Raw genomic sequence first — 26,891 nt, 5'->3', positions numbered from 1 at the left:
CAACACAATACTTCCAAAGATTGGAACAATAACCCCCACAACTTCATTGAATGCCATATTAATAACAAAGAACTTGCTATCAAGGCGCTAGCCAAGCACCGACATCTTTAACAAAAATGTCCAACAGTTACAAGAATACTCGGCCACCAAGATAGTGGCCACCATGTCCACCGTCAGTGGTCTAAACATGAAGCAAGATGCATAATGCAGCGCTTACAATAGAATAAGCATATAACAATGATGGATATATTAATATCCATACATGTATGGTTTCAATGTACGTGTGTGGGTGTTAATATATTCATAAGCTATGGATTCAAAATATTGCCATCAAAGATCCCAAGTAAAATATAATGATATATACATACATACATATATATGTGTATATGTATATATGTGTGTGTGTGTGTGTGTACAATAGAATAAGCATATAACAATGATGGATATATTAATATCCATACATGTATGGTTTCAATGTACGTGTGTGGGTGTTAATATATTCATAAGCTATGGATTCAAAATATTGCCATCAAAGATCCCAAGTAAAATATAATGATATATACATACATACATATATATATGTATATGTATATGTATATGTGTGTGTGTGTGTACAATAGAAGATGCATAATGCAGCGCTTACAATAGAATAAGCATATAACAATGTGGATATATTAATATCCATAAATGTATGGTTTCAATGTATGTGTGTGGGTGTTAATATATTCATAAGCTATGGATTCAAAATATTGCCATCAAAGATCCCAAGTAAAATATAATGATATATACATACATACATATATATATGTATATATGTGTGTGTGTGTGTGTGTGTGTGTACAATAGAATAAGCATATAACAATGATGGATATATTAATAGCCATACATGTATGGTTTCAATGTACGTGTGTGGGTGTTAATATATTCATAAGCTATGGATTCAAAATATTGCCATCAAAGATCCCAAGTAAAATATAATGATATATACATACATACATATATATATGTATATGTATATGTATATATGTGTGTGTCTGTGTATGTGTGTGTGTACGTGTGTGGGTGTTAATATATTCATAAGCTATGGATTCAAAATATTGCCATCAAAGATCCCAAGTAAAATATAATGATACATACATACATACATATATATATGTATATGTATATGTATATGCATATATATATATGTGTGTGTGTGTGTGTACACACACACATACACAGACACAGACACAAACACACACACACACACACACACACACACATATATATATATATATAATCAAAAGAGAGAGACATTAATAAAATAACCACATCAAGAGGATAAACTCAAACTAAGGGTATCCGACTGTTAATTTTGGTACTTTTAGATTGTATAAACTCAGGAAAATCAGAATTAGGTTAAACTAGGTTAATTAACTTATAGTTTTCCAGACTTAAGCATGAAATGAAATGCACAAGGACAAAACACAATTACCTTGGGAAAACCTCTTAGGAGGAAAAACCCAGCCAAAGGATCCTCAGATCTGATTATGATTATAAACTGAATATTACACACTTATCTAGAGCATAGAGGTTGCAGTCACAAAGAAGAGATAGAAGACTTCACAATTAGGTTGTTGATGAGGTTATGATTTGCAGTCCTTCTCATTGGAATTTTTGAGTGTAACAAGGGTAACAGCACCTTGAGTAGATTACAGTCCTTCAAGGGTTCGCTTACTTCAATTGGAGATCTGCTGCTAAATAGGTTCGCTGTCTTCTATTGCAGATCTGCTACCATCTGGTGAAGTTTGCTGCCTCCTATTTCAAAGATCTACTACCTTCTATTGGAGTTCGCTGTTACCAGTTTTCCCTTCTATTAATTTCGCCTTCACCAAATATGTTTTGCATGTGCATAAAAACTGAATGTGGATATTGAGAAGTATACGCCATCTTTATAGGAGTCATATTCCTTTTTATTTATGTCGGCCTTCTTTGCATTTAGATCTTTTATTTATTTTAATTTCTTTTTAGGTGAAGTGAGATAGGGTCGGCCCTATCAAGGAGGCGAGTGGGTTTGAGTGAAGCGTGGAACCTTTTTGGGTGCACCGAAAGGTATTGGGCCAGGCCCTATATTAAGGAGGTGGATTCCAATGTTGCCCAAGGCAATTGGAATCCGCCAGCCCTAATTACAACCAACACTCCCTCTTAATTAGGGAATAGAATCATAATCATAATCTTCCAACTTGCACACAAGCATAGACTGGATCCACCTTGTATTGTTCACAAAGGGTGGAGAGGATCCTTTTCTACCATCTTACATTGCCTGCAGAGGATGGTCAAAGGTTACAATACCATCTTACATTGCTCGCAGAGGATGGTTTAACAATTACACTTCTCTCTGAGAAGTTTACAATACCACCTTACATTGCCCGCAGAGGGTGGTTAACAATACCATCTTACATTGCCCGCAGAGGATGGTTAAGAATTATACTTCTCCCTGAGAAGTTTACAATACCACCTTACATTGCCCGCAGAGGGTGGTTAACATTTACAATACCATCTTACATTGTCCGCAGAGGATGGTTAAGAATTATACTTCTCCCTGAGAAGTTTTACAATACCACCTTACATTGCCTGCAGAGGGTGGTTTTATACAATTACAAAGTATCACTGAGATTGAGACTCCCTCTCAATCGGAGTTTCATTTTCCACAATACCAAGTCTATCCCTGAAGTACACAAACTTCACTTTGGATAGAGGCTTGGTGAGGATATTTGCAACCTGCTCATCAGTGCTGACATACTTCAGTTGAATAGCACCTCTTTGCACCATGTCCCGAATAAAATGATAATGGGTTTCCACATGTTTTGACCTATCATGAAACACTGGATTGATAGACATTTTAATACAACTCTAATTATCACAGTGAATAACTGTAGGATCCCATGGCTGACCAAACAGCCTAGCAAGAAGCTTATGAAGCCACACTGCTTCTCTGGATGCAACACTTGCTGCAATATACTCAGCTTCAGCAGTACTCAATGCCACTGAGGATTGTTTTCTGCAAGCCCAAGAGATCACTGCAGAACCCAAGCTAAAACAAATACCAGAGGTGCTTTTTCTATCTTTGACGCTTCCAGCCCAGTCTGCATCAGAATAACCTTCCAAGGTTATTGGAGTGTTAAGTGGATACTTCAGCCCAAAACCAACTGTGCCCCGCAAGTATCTTAGGATATGCTTGGCTGCAACAAGGTGAACATGCTTGGGCAAGCTCATGAATTGGCTGAGAGCATTTACAGCAAAACATATGTCTGGTCTAGTGTTAACTAGATACATCAGTGATCCAATCAACTGTCGGTACTCGGATGGATCTGCAAATTCAGAGTTAGCTGCAGAAACACTTAACTTCTTTAAGTTAGATTCCATAGGAGTAGACATTGGTTTACAATCCATCATTCTAAATCTTTTCAAAATGTCAATAGTATACTTCCCTTGACTTAGAAAGATTTTGTTAGATCTTTGCCATACTTCTAGACCTAGGAAATAATGCATTAGACCTAAATCTTTCATTTCAAATTTTGAAGCTAGTTCTTTCTTGCATCTAATAATAAGTTCATCTTTACCAGTAAGAAATAAGTCATCCACATAAAGAACTAGAATTAGCATTTCATCATTGGCTACTTTAAAGTAAATATTAGGGTCAGCATCATTTTTACAAAAACCTAGACTTAGCAAATATTTATCAATTCTTTCATACCAAGCACGAGGAGCTTGTTTAAGACCATACAGAGCTTTCTTTAACCTACACACATGGGTCAATCTATCCTGAATCTCATATCCCTCAAGTTGCTCAATATAGACTTCTTCCTCAATGACACCATTGAGAAAAGCAGTCTTAACATCCATCTGATGTAGTTTCCAACCCTTAGAGGCAGCAATAGCAATTATTGTTCTAATGGAAGTATATCTAGCAATAGGAGCAAAAGTTTCTTCATAGTCTATGCCTTCCTTTTGGGAAAAGCCACGCGCTACAAATCTAGCCTTATATTTTTCAATACTACCATCAGCATTATGTTTAATTTTAAATAACCTTTTAGATGAAACAACAAATTTACCTTTGGGTCTGGGCACAAGGTCCCACAAGGTCCCACACATCATTCTTGATGATTGACTGATATTCTTCATCCATAGCAAGCTTCCAGGCATGATGACTTAAGGCTTCTTCAACATTGCAAGGTTCAGTTTCAATGAGATTACACATTAAAGAAACGTAGTTGGAAAATACCTGAGGTCTCTTAGTTTCACGGAAGGTGCCACTTGGAGCAGCAAATCTCTCAGCTTCTTGAATGGTGTTTCTTACCCAGAGTGGCCTCTTTTTGGTAACAACAATGTCACTAGGAGTATCAGTGGGATTCATGGGTTCTGGAGGATCATCATGATCATCTTGAGGTGGAGGTTCAACTTGCTCCCTCTGAATCTCAGGGTTAGTATCAACGTCTATATTTTGATTATCGTTAGATTCATCAATAACACAAGAACCTTTCGATTTCTTAAAAGCAATGTTTTCTTCAAATTTAACATCCCTACTTTTACCTCAATGTACCTTTGACCTGGGATGTAAATCTTGAATGCTTTGGAGGATTCACTGTATCCGACTAGCATGCCTTTCTTTCCGGAGGGTTCCAACTTTGATCGTTTTTCCTTGGGCACATGAACATAGACGGGACTTCCAAAGATTCTGAGGTGATTAATGTCTGGTTTGGATCCTGTGAAGGCTTCTTCCGGGGTCATGTTCTTTAGAGCACGATGAGGACATCTGTTCTGGATGTATACTGCTGTTCTAGAAGCCTCAGCCCATGGGAAGGTCTGCAAGTCCTGATCGTGGATCATAGCCTTTGCAGCCTCCACAATGGTCCTATTCTTTCTTTCAACAACACCATTTTGCTGAGGATTGTATGGAACACAAAAATCATGAAAGCTACCGGAGGTGTATTCACCTCCATTGTCAGATCTTAAACATTTGATTCTTTTACCAGAGAAGTTTTCAGTTAATGCTTTAAACTCCTTAAATTTACTTAAGACTTCATTAGATTCTTTAGATTTCAAGAAATAGATCCAAGTTTTCTTAGAGAAATCATCTATGAAGATTACATAATAAAGGAATCCACTAGGAGATGCTATAGACATAGGACCACATAAATTAGAGTGAACAAGTTCTAGTTTGTCTTTAGCTCTATTTTCACTTTTATGAAATGGACTTTTAACATTCTTACCAATAGCACAACCTTTACAAGTGTTATCATGAATTTGACTGAGTTTAGGCATACCTTTAACTAACCTTTCAAGAGATGGAAGGGCTTGATAATGTAAATGTCCAAGTCTTCTATGCCATAACTCACAGGATTCCGGAGCCTCATTAATGAGGGCTTGAATAGGGTTAGTGGAGAGTTTATAAAGACTATCATATCTATGTCCAATTATACGAGCAGATTTAAAACTATCTTTCTTAAACCAAGCAAGGACTTTTCCTTCAGAAAATGCAATTTGATAACCTTTATCTTCTAGAGCAGAAATGGAAATTAGGTTTCTTTTAATTCTAGGAACAAAAATATATCACTGAGATGTAAGGAAATACCGGAATCTAATTTTAGAGAAGTAGAGCCAGAACCTCTTACCGAATAACGAGCGTCATCACCAATTACCACGTGAAGGCTGGTATCCTTTTCTACTAGGCCTGAAAGATGATCACAGTAACCTGTGATGTGTCTGGAGGCACCACTGTCAATTAACCATGTATTGCTATCTGAGGGAACACTGCTAGATAGAGCGGAGATAAATAAGAAGTCATCATTTTGTTTTGAGATTTCATCTAGGTTTGCTTCACTTTGGTTAGGGTTAAACTGACATTCCTTAGCATAGTGACCGAATTTGTCACATCTAAAGCATCGCACACGCGAAGTATCTCTTGGTTTCTTCCAAGGGTGTTGGGAAAAAGATCTGGATTCCCTTATTTTTTTAGGATAAGGTTGCTTCCAATTTCCCCTTTTCTTGCATTGAGCTGCAAGCATGTGATGGTCATCTACATGGGGGCTCTTGGATTGACTCCTTGTGATGAGGCGAGACTCTTCTTGGATGCAATCATTCTTAAGGCGATCAAGTGAAGGTAACTCAGACCGACCACTTATGGTTTGGATGAATGACTCCCATGAGTGAGGTAGACCATTAAGGGCAATCATGACAAGGTCTTTGTCTTCCATGTTATGGCCAATTAAACCTAATTGATTCTTTAGTTCTGAAATTTTCATGAAGTAGGAAATAATAGAATCTTCTTTAGCCATCTTTATATTAAGTAGTTGTTGTCTTAACGTAATTGCCCTACTAAGATTATTAACTTCATATGTACCTTGTAGATGGCTGAACATTTCCCTCGCAGTGGAGAATGAGGCAATAGAGGTGACGAGGTGGTCTTTGACTGAATCAATGAGAATCTTCCTGGCCTTGATAGCATCCTTTTTGAATTGTTTCAACTCAGCTGCATCCGAAGGCTCAATTAGCTCTTTCGCTTCTATGAATTGGAGAAGATCTTCTTCCTCAAGAGCCAACTTGATTCGAACTTTCCATGCAGTAAAATTTAGATTCCCATCAAGCCTATCTTCAACTTTCAGCCCCATTGACCTGATTTGCAAAAGCTACAGCAATCTGAAAATGAAAGTGTACTGAATTTTAAATCTGAAGATTGATCTAACCAATTAGCTTTGATACCATGTTAATTTTGGTACTTTCAGATTGTATAAACTCAGGAAAATCAGAATTAGGTTAAACTAGGTTAATTAACATATAGTTTTCCAGACTTAAGCATGAAATGAAATGAAATGAAATGCACAAGGACAAAACACAATTACCCTGGGAAAACCTCCTAGGAGGAAAAACCCAGCCAAAGGATCCTCAGATCTGATTATGATTATGAACTGAATATTACACACTTATCTGGAGCATAGAGGTTGCAGTCACAAAGCAGAGATAGAAGACTTCACAATTAGGTTGGTGATGAGGTTATGATTTGCAGTCCTTCTCATTGGAATTTCTGAGTGTAACAAGGGTAACAACACCTTGAGTAGATTACAGTCCTTCAAGGGTTCGCTTACTTCAATTGGAGATCTGCTGCTAAATAGGTTCGCTGTCTTCTATTGCAGATCTGCTACCATCTGGTGAAGTTCGTTGCCTCCTAGGTGAAGTGAGATAGGGTCGGCCCTATCAAGGAGGCGAGTGGGTTTGAGTGAAGCGTGGAACCTTTTTGGGTGCACCGAAAGGTATTGGGCCAGGCCCTATATTAAGGAGGCGGATTCCAATGTTGCCCAAGGCAATTGGAATCCGCTAGCCCTAATTACAACCAACACTGACTACTTGACGGTACAAGGGTGACAAATTGACTCAAGGTCAACATCAATAGGTGATATGGACCTTACTTTACCAAGGCCGAGGTGCTCAGAGTCGACGTTTGATTAATTGGACCTAGGTCTCATTGGCAATGCTTATTTCTAATATCTGTGACCCTCTCCTTGATGATACTCTCCCTCCCTTTCAAGGGTAGTGCGCGTCTTGCATCCACTTGTTTGCATGAAAGAAAATGGCTAGTTAGATCTTAACCAATAATAACTTTTAAAAATGAAATATCAATTATAAAAATTATTTCTTCAATCATTTCCTGCTCATTATGAGTTTTTTCATTCATAGGAAAATAAAAAATATTAACCTTGTTTTATCTAATCATAATGACATAATAATATTCATAATTCCAAAGTTAGGAAAGAGGGATGTACTAGAGGATCCCCTTGTCGTAGGCCGCTTGATGCATTAAACAGATCAGAAGGTTCACTATTAATTAAAACAGTGTAGGAGGCAAACATGACGCAACTCATCACCCAATTAACCCATTCCACACCAAAGCCAAAGGCAAAAAGCACTTCTTGGATAAAAGACCATTTAACGTGATCATACGCTTTGGCTATGTCCAGTTTGATGAACATAGCTTTATCCTTAGATGTCTCAATGGAATGAATGGCTTTTGAAGCTATGATCACCTTGTTAAAAATTTGCCTACCTACCACAAAGCCTCTTTGTTGTTCATAGATAACCATGTTAAGCCACGACTTAAGTCTCCACAATAATTTTCAAAATAATTTTATAAACAACATTGCAAAGAGCCATTGGCTTGAACTTGTCCACTGAGTTAGCCCCCTCGCATTTTTGAATGAGCACAAGAACTGTAGAGTTCATTGCTTTTAACATTTGCTTGTTATTATGAGATTCTAGCACTAACTCCAACTAATCAAACTTCATAATCTTCTAAAATTTCTGAAAGAATTAAGTCAAGAAACCATCAAGACTAGGAGCTTTTCTTTTCTTCATCTGAAACACAATCCTTTCTAATTCATCTAAAGAGATAGGGTTGATAAGCATCTTGTTCTTCTCATTAGAACAACTTGAGGAATACACTCTAGAATTTGATTTTCATTGTCCACACTAGAATAGAGACGAAAAATAAGGAATAGCCTGCTTTGAAATATCTTGAAGAGAGAAATAACTACTCACTAAGGGAGGTCATAAGAGAAGAGATCATGTTCCCATGCCATTGGCCTTAACAAAATTAAAGAAGAAAGTTGTGTTTTTGTCCCCCTCCTAGAGCCACTCAACTCGAGATTTTTGCTTCCAAAAAAATTCATCCCACAACTCCCATTTGTTAGAGCATTTTCTCCCATTTGTTAGAGCATTTTAACAACAATTTATGTTTTTTTTTTTGTTTAAGTTCACTTAGTTGTTCTTTAATGCTTGTAGTTGCTCTAGTTGTGCTTCTAGCTTACCTTTTGTGCATCAATTTTAGCTAGAGTTGAGTTTTTTTAGCTCCTTATGCTTGCACTTTAGTTCCCCTAAATTTAGTTTAGGGCATCCTTGTGCTTTCTTTATAAGCACCTCATTGTACAATTGTAATTAATCCTGTAATCTTTGCTTGTGAGGAATATGGCATATTTTTTTTGTACTCTCGTTTGTGGAAGGTGTTCTAGTTTGCTGCTTAATCTTGCAGGCTTGTGTTGCAAAATTTAACATGGTATTAGAGCTTCATCTTTGCTTCAACATGGTATCAGAGCTTTCAAAATTCAATATGGTGTATTAGAGTGTAGATTCAACAAACCCCTTCTCAAGCTTTGAGAGTTTCTTTTCTCAAAAGCTTTGCAAGGTCACCAAGTTTGCCTTCTTGTGTGGATTTGGAAGTGGACAATTTTTTATCAGCTTTTGGAGCAAAATGGGTGACAAAATTTTTGGAAACATTCTATTTTCAGAAATTTTCTATTTTAAAAAACTCTCTAGCTTTGGAAATTTCTATTTTTGGAAATTTTATATTTTCAAAAAGTTTCTTATTTTTGAAAAGTTTATGTTTTTGGAAAGTTTCCATCTTCAAAAAGTTTCTATTTTTGGAAAATTTCCATTTCTGAAACCCTTCAAGCCCTAGTTGACATGTAGTTTAGTTTTTTGGCCATAACTTGGTCATACAGGCTTTGTTTTTTGAAAACTAGATATCGTTGGAAAGCTCTCGAAGTCTTCTATCTAGATTTGTTGTTATTTTTTTTTCCAGTTTTTGTTCCAGGTATATTTTATTGGGTCTTTTTTGTTTTCACCTTATAGCTAATTACTTGGTCTTTTTTGCTCTTGGAAAGTTTCTGTTTGCATTGGATGGCTTTGCTTAGGCTATTTTACATGTATTTCCAGCACTTTTCCTTATTTGAGTATTTTGAGCATCCTTTTTATGCACTTCTTTGTTTGTAGATGCACTAAGATAAAGTGCCACTCTTGTGTATGGTTTTTGGGGATTTCACACATTCTGTTGTGCCTTATTTTGTACATGCATTGTATTATAAAGTGCCATGGGGGGTTGTGTAGTGCCTTTTGTTTTGCCGTCACACCTATGTTCGGTGAGTGCCCCTCTACGACGACATTGAATCCTAGAGATTCTTGTCCCATGTGTGTGTGCATTGGTTGCATAACCTTTTTTAGTTGCAGGTACTTTCTTGTGCACATTCAGATGCTCCTTCATGCACTACTTAGTGACACTTATTTCAGTTGACTTCTCATCTCTCTCTCTCTCTCTCTCTCTCTCTCTTGTTAGCATTATGGGGGGGGGGGTTTCTACTATTGGTGCTAATGCTTCCTTGGTTTTGCTTTGGAGTGAGCTATGTATTTAGTATTTGTTCCTATTTACTAGCCAGATGCAGTGGTTGTGTTTCGAGGAGATGGAGCTTTGGTTGTGTTTCGAGGAGATGGAGCTTTTACCATATAGGCACTCTTGCATTCCAGTTTTGTGGAGGTGACTTATTTTCTATTGATTAGTGTTCTTTAGACTATTGGCACTTGTATTTTCGACTAGCAATTTATTTTTACATGGTTGAGTATTATCGATGGGGTCACTCGTGCAGATTCATGTGCCATCCGCATCTTTGACTGATAGATGTTTTGCCTTTGTTTGCCATTTGATTGTTTTTGTAGTGTTGCTGGGGGTACTCAGAATAAATTCTCGTCTTCTTGATCTTGATCAGCACTATAGTAGCTATCATTTGATAGTTGTCTATAGCTTCTTTGTGCTTCAGAGGATGTTCTTCATGTTCCTATTCTTTTGGGACGTTGATTTGGAGGCTTCTTAGTCCTTAATTTCCATTTTAAGAGTTCATGTTCTTTTCATGCATTGTATCTCTCACTTTTGGAGAGGGGTTTTTTTCCCATGTGGTTTTCCCTTTTTTCTCCGCCTAGAGAGACCTCTTTTTTGTACTTGGGTACCTAATCAAGCCTTTAGTTGATGGAATTCAACTTGCATTCATGCATTTAGAGGTTTTCTATTTCACCCTAACTTTCACTTAAGGGTGTTAGAACATTTTAACAACTAGTTATACTTTTCTTTGCTTTTGTTTACTTAGTTGTGCTTTAATGCTTCTAGTTGTTTTAGTTGTGCATCTAGTTTAGCTTTTATGCTTCTATTTTAACTAGAGTTGAATTTTTTTTAACTCCTCATGCTTGCACTTCAGTTCTCCTAAATTTAGTTTAGGGCATCCTTGTGCTTTCTTTATAAGCACCTCATTGTACATTTGTAATTAATCCACAACTAAGCCCAAGGGCACGAAACATCCAACCAAGACAACTCGATCTCTTGGCCCAAAAATGGCAGGAACATCCAACCAAGACAATTCCATCCAACTTGGGGTGGCCTACTTAGAGGGGAAACCTGTACTTGCTCTCCCAAATGCATCTCCTTCCTCACCCACATATGATTGTTTTTGGGAGAAAAAATAAATTAAGAATCTAGATAGATTAGCATTTCACATTATTAATTATACCAAATACATAAGAAATTATATGTTAGACAATATCTTCATCATGCATACCAGAATATTTGCTATAACAAGATGGCTGTATTCTGAAATACAGATTGCTTATATCAAATACTGATCTAGTCCAAATCCTTCCTTCAAATGGTGTTCTTAATATAGCCTTCAATTGGCAATGGAGGGTTATGTCCCTCCCTATGGTCACAACCTTTGTAAGAGTGGTGCCCCTTCACACTGTCCTTTGCCCCTTAACAAATTGCTGTTGTAATCATATGAGATTGCTCCCTTAATGAAATCGCTTCATAACCATAGTTAATAACATAACAAATCGCTATGTATCAATGCTGGGTAAGATTTCTAACATTCGATGGGATAGAATCATCACCTTCTATTTGCTGTTTGTCTTGGTTTGATCTAGATTACAGAAAATTGTGAAGTCTTAGAAATAAGACAATATTCCTATTCCCAAATAAATGCTCAGATCCTGCCCTTTTTCCCCCCTCCTTCAATTGGATTCTTCTTCCTTTAATACCCTCCAATATGAGGGAGAAGTCACGCCTCTTCAAATTTCTACCCTTTGAAAGGGTCACAACTCTTCCTCTTAATTGCTGACTTAAAACCTAATTATATTTTAATTATTTCTTAGTCTAGGAAATCACTGCCTTTAATCTTCATTATTGCTTACTTTAATAATATAAATTGCAGCATATAATCATATCATTGGTGCCTATTACTTACTGTTGGGGGCATGACACTTGATATGTTTCCTTCATTGTTTTGTCTTCTAATTTATTTTGTCTTCTAGTGTCTTTTGTTTGCCAGTGGCTTTTGTCTCCTAGTGTGGCTGAGCGGTTTGTCTTATTTGGTAAAACATTTTTTTTTTTTTTTTGGTTTCCTTTAGGATTTTATCGAAGATGTTGATTAATTTCTTTCAAATTTTAGGGACATTACACTTTCAGTTGCATTCATGAGCGACCTACAAGTACAAAGTGAAATTAGGTACACAATTTTAATTTTTAAACAAAAAAAATCTAAATTTAACATAAATTACTATAAATTGAAGAACATATTTTTAGTCTAAAATTCAATGTAAATTACTATTATAAATTAGCGTAAAATTCAAATTAACAAACCTCCCACTCAAGTCTTCGAGAAGGAGAAGGTGCCTTGTAGCCTTTTCCCACAATTGTCAACGCAGTAACCAAATTGTCCTAATAAGGACTTTTCGTCACATTGAAAGGAATTTTGTTGAAGTAACAAAAAACAACACATGCCACATCTGCATGTTCGTGCAGCTCCTTGTTCCACCCATTAGCTTCCAATGATGGTTGTGTTCCAAATGTGTTTCTGGGTATAAAAAAATTATTTGGCATGTGTCGGTGTAGGTATTGGTGTTGGCACTCTACTAGAAGTAGATGAAGTGGAGGTGGTGGTGAATTTGTTTCAGATACATGACCACAAAGACAGCCCACTATGCTCTGACATGTATCTTCATTTGATTCTAGTTGGACTGGAGCACCTTGAGCAGCAGTTATGGATGTTGCCATGGCTTCCCGTGCCTTCTCCCTTTGCAATTTTTTCTCTTCAGTGTGGAAAGTAGGGCATTCATCTTTCTTTTTATCTCTTTGGTGGTCTCAAGACAAGGATTGGCATCACGATGAGTAATGCTTGCAAGGTGGTATTTGGGGCGATTTATTCCTCCATGATATATTTTTTGGCATTTAATGCACTAAATTGACCTAGGTTATGGTCCTTGATAGGCATATTTCCAAGCAAGGTCTCTAGCTCTTGTAGGACGAGTGCCTACAAATGGTGGTGGTGGCGGCACTAATGAGGCGGTGATGCAGGAGCATCGTGTTAACCTATTTGTTTAGTGTTTTGTTAGCTTTGTGTAGCCAGGATTCGATTTGGATGGTCACAGTTCCTGTCGCCACATGGGCAGGAAGTTGGACAAGACGAGTTAGTTGCCTTTGGAAGGAGGAGATGAAAATTTAAGGAGTAATGAGCAGTTTAAAAGAATTAGTTAGGAATGGTAGTGAAACGGTCAAGAAAGATGGAGTAGTTTGGGAGGACAACAAATTGTGAAAGGGGAAGAGAACCGAAAGTAGGGCAGTTGGGGGGGATGAGAAGAGGCCAAATAGGCTGAACAGATGGAATAGTCTTGGATGGGAAAAGACCTGATTTGAGGGTAGAGAGAGCCGACCATTTTGGGACAAGGAAATTCCATTACAGTACGGTTGCAGCGTAGAAGAAAGGCCAAGCTTGAGGGCTGAATAGAAGGCAAGAGGTCGTATGGAAAGAGAAAGTCATGGACGATTATGGGCCAGTTATGACCTAGAAATAAGCGAGCAAAAGGATAATCGCAGAAGTATGTAATGACTGGAACAAAATAGGATAATCGGGCAAAACATAAAAAAAGGTAGAACAACAACAGGCGATGTAAGAAGGAAATAAGCCGATAAGAAGACAATGGTCGGAGCCGAGAGAGTGAATAGTAGAAGAGGAGGCGTGTATAGGCAGAAAAAAAGTGCAAGATCATGGGTGAGTTGTAGAGGCCTAGCGGAATGCAGAGAGAAAGCTGGCCGAATAGGTGTATGGCTGAAATGTTTGAATGTAGACATCTATCATTGAATGTAATCATCATCATATGACGGGCAGTAATAAAGTTAATGTTTTGGCACTGAATATCTGTGTTGTTGATTGATAATGCTGTCTCCTTTTCTTTATGTAAACATAGTGCTATTGTTCAGGTCCGTTGTTCATAGTTCCTGCCTCCAACATGTTTCTTTATAGAATTCAGTTATTCTCTGTTCCGTTTCTATCACAGTTCTGACAGGAAGCCTGTAGAAATTGGTTATTGATTGTAATCATAAAGGTGTGTGGGTGTGAGCCATCATGTGTGAATTATGTGTAGATGTGTGAGGGTCATTGCCATCAGGCGGGTCTTAAGGCTGATCCTGATTTGGCTTCTCTATTTGACATTATATGAAGTATTTAACCTACACATACAAAGTGAAAGCACAACAAATTCTTTTTTTAATACAATAAAAACTTAAGTTATTAGTTATATGTAAATCACTAAAAATCAGCATAAAATTAGAATAAATCAAGAAAGATTTAATCTAAAGATTCTAAACATTTTCTTAAAAAAAAGGAATAAAATAAAAAAAAGTTGGATATGAAAAAATAGTGAAAAAAAACCAAAAAATGGTGATGAATCTTATTTTTTGCAATTTAAATGCAACAAAAACTACTTAGTTTTACCATATGATGAATTTTTTCAACCTTGATGCAACATTTTGTAGCAAAAATGAAGAAAAATATTTAAAAAGTTAAAAAATGAAAAACAGAAAATCTACCTGTGCTTCAAATCTGCCTTCAAAATTCATCTAAATATCTAGTTTATTCTTCTCTCCTTGATGAAAAACGCTGGAAATGGTGAGTTTGCTGTTGGGGAGGGTTTTCCTGACTTGTAAAGCAAAAAACAGAGCCATTTCAAATTTTTATGGGTCTTTTTTGATGCATCTGGGCCTTTTTTACTGACGTGGATGAGTTTTTGCCAACTCACCTAGTAACTGGTAAAAACTTGGCGAAAAATCAGCAATTTTTTGCCAAAAAATTGGTGCATATCCTGATGAGTAAATGCTTCAATATATTGCCGCATGTTTGGCATGGTGAGTTCTCAGTGAGTATGCCAACCATGGGTCGAACTAACGTTTGGATGGAATGATTGAAGATGCATTAATTGTGAAGTCTTGCAAGCAAGTCAATTTATCAGAGTTTTGATAAAGTTTTTTCAGATGAAGGTATGGAAGACCTTTTGCAGAATGTTGAATGTGAGTGCAGGGCATGGGATTGAGTTTCCTAGACATCACTTTTAGCTATTCTTGGTTGCTAAATGTTATTGTGGGCTGTGGACTGGGAAGCTGTCTGGGTAAATATTGACACCATTAATAGATGCAATTTGATATGTAGAGTTTGAGTCTTTGGTTATGGTTGGTGGTTGTCAGGAGCTGATACCTTCTTTGGCATGAACGTTGCAGAGTGGTCGACAAAACGGGAAGTGTGTCTTCTTTTCTGTGTGACAGTGTTCGTGCTGGTCATGTCCCAGAATAAGGTAAAATTGATCCCCTCGTTCAGTGTTTAAGGCTGCCAAACTCAAGCTAATCTAGCCGTCAAGGTTAGTTGCCGAGGGCATGGGTCTTCCAAGGGTGAATAGAGGCCACTAGCATCACCTATTGGTGTCAATGGATTGCCTAGTATGCTCAAAATTTTATGACTGTGAACTGTTTTGAGAGGTCAGCAATAGATCTGCTGTTAATTGCAATTTGTAACCGTGTAAGTGCAGTACTTAATATTGAAGTTTGTTGTCACATCCCGACCCTAATGTCTCTTGTTTTGTATTCAAGACAGCTATGGATGGTGACTAAAATCGTCACTTATCCTTTTATGCAAAGAATAAAAGTAATATTTAAATATATATGTGGTCGGTAGGATAACATGTCTTAATACCTTTAACAGATGATTTAGCAAAAAGTAACTAATGACTATATGGGGTCAAAGGGTCATAACCCTCTTGAGAAGTGTGGTGGTAAGGGAGAGTCGTTAATAACATAAGCAGGTTAATATACTGACTTCACAAATTAATGATAATTTACACAGGCAAATAAATGTTATTTCAGTAATTTCTTACAATAAACACAAGATGTAATAATATGAAGACCATGAATAAATCCTGAATGCTCAAGCATTAAGAACATATTGATAAACAAATATTAAGTATTTAAATCAGACTTATAGTGCTTATTTGTGAGGGATGGAATGGAGGTGTAATTGAGAGGTATCCATCAAAATAGGAGAAGAGGACACCATGACAAAGATCTAAAAGCAAGGGCAAGTAAAATGACCCTTCCAAATTTTGATGGATCTGGAAAATACACAGCCCGATCATGTTTCCAAAAATTAGAAACCTATCTATCACTCAACCCCATGACCGAAGAAAATACTATCAAGTTTGCTGTCCTACATTTAGCAGGGATGGCACATGATTGGTGGCACCATGGCCTTATCACCCAAGGCCACCAGCAAATAACAACCTACAACGAATTCACTCAAAGGCTCATTACAAGGTTTGATCAAAAGCACCCCAAGTGGTATTTCAAGGATCTCATCCAGCTAAGGCAAGATGGGACAATAGAGGACTATGCTATTGAATTCCAAAAATTAGCCGTGATGGTATCAAAGATCTCTCAAAGGAGACATACATATTTATTTGTGGAAGGACTCGAAGAATCAATTAAGAATATAGTAAGTGCCCTAGATCCTCCCAACTTGGAAGAAGCAATTCAAAGGGCTATGAAATTCAAAACCAACCCTTCAAGAGAAAAATCCAAAATGGAAAGATGGATTACCGGACATATTTGTCAAGTGAAGATTCCAAAAAACAAGGACACAAGAAAGATGATAGAGGAAGGACACAAGAAAGATGATAGAGGAAGGTCATGTTACTTGTCCAAGGAAAGATGGATTACCGGACATATTTGTCAAGTGAAGATTCCAAAAAACAAAGAGATGAATTGAGAAGGAAGAACTTGTGTTTTAAATGTAAAGAACCATGGGGGTGAGATTACCAATGCAAGGAAGGGCGGGTGCACAAAATAGAGGCAACTTTCGATGAGGACACTAATGAGAATACTATCAAAAAGATGAAATTCGATGAGGAAGAAATTGGAACTTTAGCTGTCATCTCACAACATTCCGAGCATAGACCTTTTAGACTTAAAGGTACTCTTAAGGGGCAGAAAGTAATTGCCTTGATTGATAGTGGGGCTTCCTACAATATCATTAACAAAAGCCTAGTGTCAAAAAGGAAATTGGAAGCCTAAGAGTTTAAAGAGTTTAAAGTGGCCCTAGCCAGTGGATCCGTTGATCAATGCGTCAAGGTTATTCTTCAACTAGAGATCAAAATGGGAGATCACACGATCAAGGGGGACTTTTATGTAAGTATTAGAAAATGATGTAATATTGGGAAGACCATGGATCCACTCTTTGGGTCACTTCACCATGGACCTACTGAATTTAGAAATCTGTTTTCAACACAATGGGCAAGAGGTCACACTTAAAGGCCTACCCAATGGCTCTCCAAAGATGGTCTCGTGCAAACAAATGGAAAGAATGTTTAGGCATGGCCAAGGAGAATGGATCGCACAATGTATGGTATTAGACAAATTTGCCACTCCAAATTAAGACACACATATAGACATCCATCCTATTTTGAATAGACACAAGAAAGTCTTTGAGGATATTCCTCTAGGACTTCCTCCAAAAAGGGGGTTTGAACATTCAATAGAATTGCTTGAACATTCAATAGAATTGGAAGCAGGGGCCAAGTTAGTGATCACCACCCCTTACAGGCATCCCCACAAATTCAAGGAGGAGATTGAGAAAACTATCAAGGAACTACTTGAGATGGAACATATTCAGCCTAGTTCCAACCCCTTTGCATCATCCGTGGTCCTAGTCAAGAAAAAAGATGGAACAATGAGAATGTGTATAGATTACAAAGCCTTAAATAAGAAGACAATAAAAAATCGTTACCCTATACCAAGGATAGATGAATTGATAGATGAACTCCACGGAAGCCGATACTTTTCAAAGATTCATCTACGATTAGGTTATCATCAAATAAGGATGAGGGAAGAGGATGTACCAAAAACTGCTTTTAGATGTCATTACGGGCATTTTGAATTTTTAGTTCTACCATTTGGCCTCACAAATGCCCCAACCACTTTTTGGTCTTGCATGAATCATGTTTTTCGCAAGCAATTGAGAATATTCCTTTTGATATTTTTCAATGATATCCTCATTTATAGCAAGACATGGGAAGAGCACCTTAATCATGTGAAGGAAGTCTTTAGTATTTTAGAATCAGAATCATTGTTTGCCAAAGCTTCAAAATGTGAGTTTGGACTTGCAAAAATCCTTTACTTGGGTCATAAAATCAATGCCGAAGGAGTAGTGTTGATGAAGACAAAATTAGAGCCATTAAGGAACGATCGACACCAAAAACTCTAACCTAGCTTAGGGGCTTTGTGGGATTATGCAGCTACTATAGGTGCTTTGTGAAAGGGTTTTCCAAAATTTGTGCTCTTATAGATTTAACTAAAAAGGGAGCTTCTATGTGGAATGAAGTATGCCAACAAGCTTTTGAGAATCTTAAGGAGGCAGCAAGCACCTGTCCAGTCTTAGCCATTCCAAATTTCACACCACCTTTCCAACTACAATGCGATGCTTTCAGAGAGTGAGTTAGGGCAGTTTTCATGCAAAACAAGCACCCTATAGCATTTGAAAGCCGTAAACTTAAAGAAACAGAAAGGCACTACGCCATATACAATAAAGAAATGTTGGCCATCATGCATGCCTTGGCCAAATTTTGTCAGTACTTGGTTTGCGGGAAGTTTAACATCAAAGTAGACCACAATAGTTTAAGATTCTTCATGAATAAAAAAGATCTTAATGATTGACAACAAAAGTGGGTAAGCAAAATTTAGGCTTATGATTTCAATATAGAATGTCATAACCTGCATCACTGAGGATTTAAAAAGTAATATCATTGTAGAATATGCCAAAGAACTACAAGCAAATGAGATATTGGAGGAAAATATGCCAAATGATCAAATATAAGGTACTTGAAGAAATCATTCTATATAAGGACAGAATATTCCTTACAGCTAACTCAAAGATGAAGGAATACCATGACAACCCTCTGTCTGGTCACCGGGGGTACTTCAAAACTTATAAGTAGATAAGGGAAAAGTATGCTTGGAAATGCCTCGAGAGAGATGTCTTGAAGCATGTACAAGAGTTCATGACATGTCAAAGAAACAAGATAGAACAAAGTCACCCCGCTAGCAGGATTACCAAAGGTGCAAGGAAAAGATTGTATCTATGTAATAGTGGATCGTCTCACCAAGTATGCCCATTTCTTTGCAATATCTACAGAATATAGGGCATCACAAGTAGCAGAAGTATTCTTTAAGGAAATCTTTTGATTACATGGTTTACCAAGGACTATCATTAGTGACTGAGTCGAGACAACCACTTCTTGAGCCAGTTTTGGCAAGAACTTTTTTGATTGGCCGGTACTGATTTGACTCCTAGTATGAGCTATCATCCTCAAACAGATGGACAAACAAAAATTGTCAATAAATGGATAGAGGGGTACTTAAGAAATTATGTCACGAGACAACAAAATGAGTGGATTAAATGTTGCACCTCGGAGAGTACTATTACAACACCTCTCATCATATGTCCATTGGAATGAGCCCATTTAAGGCATTATATGGATATGAGGATACTACCTTTGGAAACTTGATCATCCCTGAAAGCAGAGCATCGGGAGCTAGGGACTTCATACAGTTAAATATAGATATCATGAACACTCTTAAGAATAATCTTCAACATGCTCATAATCAATAGAAGATGTATGCTGATTGGTAGTGTGTGGAAAGAACATTTGAGGTGGGAGATTTGGTCTTCCTAAGATTGCAACCTTACAAGCAATCATTCATTAAATCTAGCGGAGCAGAATAGCTTAAGCCTCGATTCTATAGACCCTATAAGGTTCTAAGGAGAATCGATGAATTGGCCTACGAATTAGAGCTATCTGAGAATAGCAGGATTCACAATGTTTTTCACGTCTCACGACTTAAAAGGGTCCTTGGGCAACATGTAACTCCATGTGCAGAACTACCACCATTAGATGATGAGGGCAAAGTGGTTTTGGAACCAGAGACTATCCTCAACATGCGAGCGAAAAAGTTGAGAAATAAAACTATTCTAGAGTTCTTAGTTAAGTGGAAAGGTTTAGCTGAGGAGGACGCAACATGAGTTGGAGAGGAGGTTTCCAATCATCCAAGTCTTAAATTGCTCGAGGACAAGCAAATTCGGGCAGGGCGGACTATCATGTCCCGATCCTAATGTCTCTTGTTTTGTATTCAAGAAAGCTGTGTATGGTGACTAAAATCGTCACTTATCCTTTTATGCAATGAATAAAAGTAATATTTAAATATATATGTGGTCGGTAGGATAACTAGTCTTAATATCTTTAATGGATGACTTAACATAAAGTAAGTAATGACCATATAGGGTCGAAGGGTCATAACCCTCTTGAGAAGTGCGGTGATAAGAGAGAATCGTCTCTCTTCATAATAACACATCTCCTCCCAACAAAGAGACACAACGTATGAGAGGCTTAAGAAGGCCATTGGGTGCTAAGGAGAAGACACAGAGATAGGAGAAGGGAATCTGATCTGCATACTGTTATACAGTCACAGCGTTACAATCAAAAGTAATAAATTTAATAAACTTCAGCAATCTTCAGATCATTTGCACTAATAACATAAGCAGGTTAATATACCGACTTTACGAATTAATGATAATTTACACAGGCAAATAAATGTTATTTCAGTAATTTCTTACAATAAACACAAGATGTAATAATATGAAGACTCTGAATAAATCCTGTATGCTCAAGCATTAAGAACATACTGATAAACAAATATTAAGTATTTAAATGAGACTTACAGTGTTTATTTGTGAGGGAGGGAATGGAGGTGTAATTGAGAGGTTAGGAGAGACTCGTAAGTTGGCTGTCCTAGAATGACCCTAGAGGCGTCTAGGAACTTGAGAGCACTTACCTTGAGGAGTCTAGCAACCTGGTTACAGCCTCATACCAAACTCACAAGATAAGTAAGCCATGGATAAGGTTGATATATGAGGAGATCAGTTAGAGTCACCAAGTGGAGCAAGAAGGCTAGAGGAAACAACCTCTCTTGGGCTTGGGTAGTGAGACTCTAAAGTAGACCTCATAGTATCTTCCATCCAAACATTATGAACTGAAATTTCTATCATCTTGTTAAACTTGCATGTTTATTAATCAAAGGAATGTGTGTATTTGCATATGTTTTTATTGTTATATGCAGGAAATTATATTTAATCTTATGTTTCTAAGTTGACCAGGTATGATCTCTAAATCTAATTTTATAATTTTCTGATTCTCAGTACAGAATATAGAAGGGGACATTGCATTTGTAATCACTATTAAGTTGCAATTATACCATTAGTTTGTTATCATATATTCTGCAAACTGCAACTTGCAAAAAGAGAGCTTGTCAAATAAGCAAACCCAAAACGTTGCAGCTATGTTTTAGTTGTTTATTTTGGTTAAAAAACCATTGCAGCCTGAAACATATAACTCTTCAAATGAAACCCTTACATATCCAGAAGCATTGAAACTGTTTGACATAAACGCTTAAGAGAAAGAGTGCAAAAACTAGCAAGGGATTATACAAAAATTAAAACTTGCTGAGTCCAACTTGATGCAGAGTTAGATGCCATTGTATTCTAACTTGCAACATCGATAAAGGCCAAAAGAGTACAATGATTTGGAAATGAATTAAAAAAATTATGTAAATGCATTTGAAATATTTATGATAATTGAATAGCAATATCATTAATCAATTTAGCAAAACTAACATGTTCTTATCTCAAAGCATATATCCTATGTTCAAGAAAAAATAACATTTTTACCCACAAAAACTTGTGTAAATCAGCAATAACATTTACATGATATAAAGAATTTAATATTCTACAAATATTTTACATGCTTAGGAAAAAGAGAGAGAAAAAAAATGAACTTGAAACTTGAAATTCTTCAAATTTTCTCTTTAAATCTGCTGTAAACTTGCTCCAATTTGGTCAAGAATGTTCAAATGCTGGTGTGGTCTGTTCCCTTGGGCATGGAGGACTTATAAAGGCAAAAACTCATTGCAATTTCAATGTTTTTCTAGTGCAGAGCAAGTTTTGCACTTGAACTAGCTGAGTACTTGTGTGAGTTCAAGCGTGAGACTTGCCAAAGGCTTGGACAAAAACTTAATGAGTAACCTTTGCAAAAAACGTGCGTCACACGAAACCATTCAAGTAGTTAAACTATGGTCAAACTAACTTCCTAAATTGTACATAGAAAAGAAAAGCATGTTTCGAAATAGGAATATCAAGGGTGGCATAAATGCTGCACTTCGCCATAGGATTTTTTAACTTGTTTCTTTTGCATGTGAGATTATAGAATGTTTGTAATTCCCTCGTTATGGTTGTAGTTTTTTTGGATCCTTTATGACATTGAGATGCTATGTAACTCCCTATGATACCTAAGATGCTTGATAATTTGTAACTTATCATTGCTCTTTGTAACTCCTTTGACAAGATTCCTTGTCACTCATTCATTATGACCTTCGAGAGAGGATACCATGCAACTCTTATGAAAGGCAAAAGTAATACATTTTTGATGTTACCTTTCCTACAATTAGACATATGGAACAACTATTTGACATTTCATTTCCTATTTGTATAGATATGGCAACAACTATCAACAAATTAGGACTGTTCACTTTTTCTATAGATCATTGGGATTCATAATGTTCTTAATGTAACTTATTTATCTACAGGAAATTGCTTGGACGCTATTGCATTGGAGAGGTCAATGAGGTTGCAAATGATAGTTTACAACAGTCAACTGTTGAGTACTGTGAGTCAGGGACTGAACCATTTTATTTAACTCTTAAGGAACGAGTGGAGGCGTACTTTGAAAAGCATAAGGTTTGCTTTTTTGGAAAAAATAGAATTCAAATTGTTGGGTTATTACAAAATTTTACAAAATTCTATTCTATTTTACAAAATTAAATTTTTCCAAATGGTAATTGGATGTGAATTGTTAAATTTACTAATTAATTTGGCTTATGTTCTTTATTGATTGATTAGACCATTGGAAAATTTGGCAGGTGAATCCTCGTGTCCATCCAAATATGCTGCCAAAGTCTATTCTTGTAATAGCTGGCTACATGCTCTTTTTTTACATAACCTTCTTTGGGCTCCAAAGTTTTTCTCTCTCAGTTTTATCTGCACTAGCAATGGGCTATTTTGCAGCTCAAATTGGCTTGTCAATTCAACATGATGCTAACCATGGTATCCCTGAGATTTATATGCACCTTTGGCCTTGATAAATTTAATAACCAGTCTCTATTGCTTTCCCATATTTAGAATGATTTTGTTTTGTTCAGGAGCATATTCAAATGTTAATTGGTTTGGTTACTTGATGAGCACTTCATTGGATTTCCTCGGTGCGAGCAGGTTTGGCACATGGAGATTTTTATGTAAAATTTTTTGGATCATGATATTTTCTGCTAAAAGTTTTTGATTAATGTATATTCTAAGTTTGGTTTCTCTTCTAGTTTCATGTGGAGGCAACAACATGTTGTTGGACATCACTCTTTTACAAATGTGGACAATTATGATCCTGACATTAGTAATGTTCATGACATACTCATTTATTCATTTCAATTTCTTTCATTCAAAGTAAAACATATATCCAATTGAATGTTATTCTTCATGGATGGCTACCTTCAACACTATCAGTAAACAGTGATTTCATGCAGGGGTGAAAGATCCAGATGTGCGTAGAGTAACATCAAAACAACCAATACAGAAGTATCACTCTTTTCAGGTAAGCAGCCCAAATTAATTTCTTGGCCTTATTGTTAGTTTCAAAAAAAATTCCTCTTATATATCATAAATTTGTCACTTTCAAGCTGCAAAATAATAACCAAATTTCTCAATTTGACGATGAACTTCATGTTTTGACATATAGGCTTCCAAAATATGAAATACACACTGAATTTCAAGCACCTTGCTTGTGACATCACCATTAAAATTATGTGCCAATATTAAGACTTGTCACTTATACACCTTGTGTTGATGTGTCACTTAAATGGAGTATTGGAGGAATTTTCTTAGCCATCTTCTGTAATGTCCCCACATTTCGGCAAAATTAATTAATTAAATTAATTATTTTAAAGTTGTCCAAATGAATCAAATTTAAAAAAAGGATGACTTTATTTTAAATTAATTTAATTAAAAAACGACCATTCATTTCGAGTTGATGGTTATATTTTATGAAGACAATCTCTTTAAATCAAGTCAAGAAATACGATAGCCTTGTATAATATATCATATTTATTAAATCTGCCCGATACATGTCATGGCGAAATTATAAGGAGGAAAGAGTTGGGGTTGAAGGCATTATTCGCGATTATACTTTTTATTGTTGCTATGTCTCTGTGTATCGGCGACTTGAGTCTTCAAAACCCTAGGACGTAACCCCTAAGTGCAGCTCTTGTTCTGGACTAAAAACATCGCCCAATGCTTGGTAAATTCATCTCGGCATTCATGGATGCACATCAATAGCGAACCCAAAGGCTTATAACCACGTGGAATGTAGAATCGTGGGAGACATAGGGGCTTGACTATCGGACTGGCATCGTAGTGAAGCTACAAATCGAGACCTCCTCTTCATTATCACTGAACGCAATCATGGAAGGATTACTTTATTAGCTGAATGAAGGTTGGGGACTATACTAGGCAAGTCTTTTGCTTACTGAAGATACAAAATACTCTTTTTCAAGAGGCAGGTTGAAATTACTGCAAATCGACTACTTATTGGGTGCATCAGACTGTCCGTGGCTTCATCTACTCCTCCAGGTTTCAGATTAAGGGTTCACATGGAGGATTGGGCTGCTAAAGTTACGGTGTTGACCGATTTTGGGAAGTCGCAGGCACTGAGAGGAATATATTTCTGAGTATTTCCTTTGCTGGGACTCGAATCAGAAATTCTGAGTTTACATCCAACATGGTAGACCTCTCGACCTTACTCATAGCCAACTACAAGATATTTCTGAAGATTTGAACCTTATAAGTCTGCTATAATTACCCAGACCTGCTAATTGCGACAAACATTCTCATTAATGGTTTGTAATTTGCAATATTCTATGTGCAGTCTGTGTACTTTCAGTATTTATATAAAATCAGTCTTGTTGCAAGAGTCGTTTCCAGTTGGGCTTGGAGATAATATAGATTTTATAGATCTTGCTTAATATACCCTGCAGTAATTGTAGTGGATAGCTGAAGTTGTGTGAAGTTTAATGAACTTATTTTTGATCATTGGAATATGAAACAATATGCATGGATAGAAAGTATGTGAAGCATTTCATCCCAATAACCACGAATCAGCACTCAGAAAACAAAATCAGACTTTGCACACAAACTGTTTGACAAAATGCCAATAGGTTAAAATTGAAAATTTAAGGCAGAATAGTCAGGGGTTCTTACATGTTCCAATTTTTGATAATTCTAGGCTGATGCTTTCACCATTTCTTTCTCTTCTTCTCATTACTTGAGCCTTTGTGAGTTAGGAGCTTCTTCATGTTTCACTTGACATAGTGCAACCTTGAGTAATCTACAAGAGTTATTTGTTGAATCATTGAACCTTGAATAGATTGATGAGGATAAGCTTAAACGGGGGGAGGGGGGTTGGTGAATCAGTATAAGACAATCTTTTTAACTATTTCAAATTAACAACCACAATAATATCAACTGCACAATCAAGAACACAATATTTAATGAAAACCCTTTTGGGAGAAAACCATGGCAAAAAGATTTCCTTATGACAACTTTTGTAGGCACCAACCTACTGGAGACACCAATTACCACTTATATATGTAGTCACCAAACCACTGGAGACACCAATCCCACAACTAAGCACCAACTTAGTAAGAGACATCAATATTTTCTATGGAGAGGCACCAACCTCTTGAACAACAAAACCTTAGTATTCTTGAAGAATAAATCTCCTTAAAATCTGCCTTAAATCTGCTGCAGAATTACCTTAAAATGTCTGCTGCAAATCTGCTATAATTCTCTTCAAATTAATTTCTGCTCTTAGATCTGCTATAATTCCTTCTCAAAAATCTACCTTTCAAGAATCTTCAATTATGTTTTCTTCACACAAATCTGCCAGTGCATATATGGTATATCTCTTTGTCTTACACACTTTTTCTTCTCCACATTTCACAAACTTCTTTTTATATCTTCACAAAGATAGGTGACCTTTTGGAGGATATATTATGTGATGAAATGAGATGACTCTTCATGATTTTATACCTTTCTGATGCACCCTTTAAGAGTAAATTTGGGTGCTCCGCTAGAGGGGTTGGCCCTTTTTAAATTAAATAAATTAATTTAATTTTAACCTCCACCAAATGCGGGTGACACACTATGCAAGGTTGGCCCACACAAAGGAGGGACGATTACAATATGGGGCGCCAATATAGGGCAGGTTGGGTTGGCCCTATTTGAGGATAAAATTCTGACTTGAAAAACAATGTATATTTCTCATTTATATTTAAGTCTGCTTTCGATAAACTTCTAAATCGATCCTCCTTAAGCAGCAAATGATGCCCTTGATTTCTCCTTTGATATCAATGACTATAATTTAACATAGATATCTTTGCAACTCCACTAGAGAAGAACTTAGTGGACATCAATATCTTGATAAGAATGAATTGATCTAAGAGTACCAACTTGATTGTGGGCTAAGTTTTGTAGGGTACCAACAATGACACTTATTGCCTATTGGGGACCTTGGGACAA

The 26,891-nt window shown here is 36.7% G+C and overlaps 1 protein-coding gene across 1 annotated transcript in view; it reads left to right on the top strand.

Annotated features, from left to right (window-relative positions):
* Positions 1–26,891, top strand: part of LOC131038325 (acyl-lipid (8-3)-desaturase) — a 105,884-nt gene that overhangs the window by 6,790 nt on the left and 72,203 nt on the right. Inside the window, exons 3-7 of the mRNA XM_057970708.2 lie at positions 22,856–23,006; positions 23,189–23,372; positions 23,468–23,537; positions 23,639–23,712; positions 23,843–23,910. Of these exons, the coding sequence (XP_057826691.1) occupies positions 22,856–23,006; positions 23,189–23,372; positions 23,468–23,537; positions 23,639–23,712; positions 23,843–23,910 (547 nt within the window). The remainder of the gene's footprint in view (positions 1–22,855; positions 23,007–23,188; positions 23,373–23,467; positions 23,538–23,638; positions 23,713–23,842; positions 23,911–26,891) is intronic.

Source organism: Cryptomeria japonica, chromosome 6 (genome assembly GCF_030272615.1).
Source record: "Cryptomeria japonica chromosome 6, Sugi_1.0, whole genome shotgun sequence".
Lineage (NCBI taxonomy): Eukaryota > Viridiplantae > Streptophyta > Pinopsida > Cupressales > Cupressaceae > Cryptomeria > Cryptomeria japonica.
Note: the sequence above shows the minus strand (reverse complement) of the source record. Positions and strands in the feature narration are given on the sequence as shown.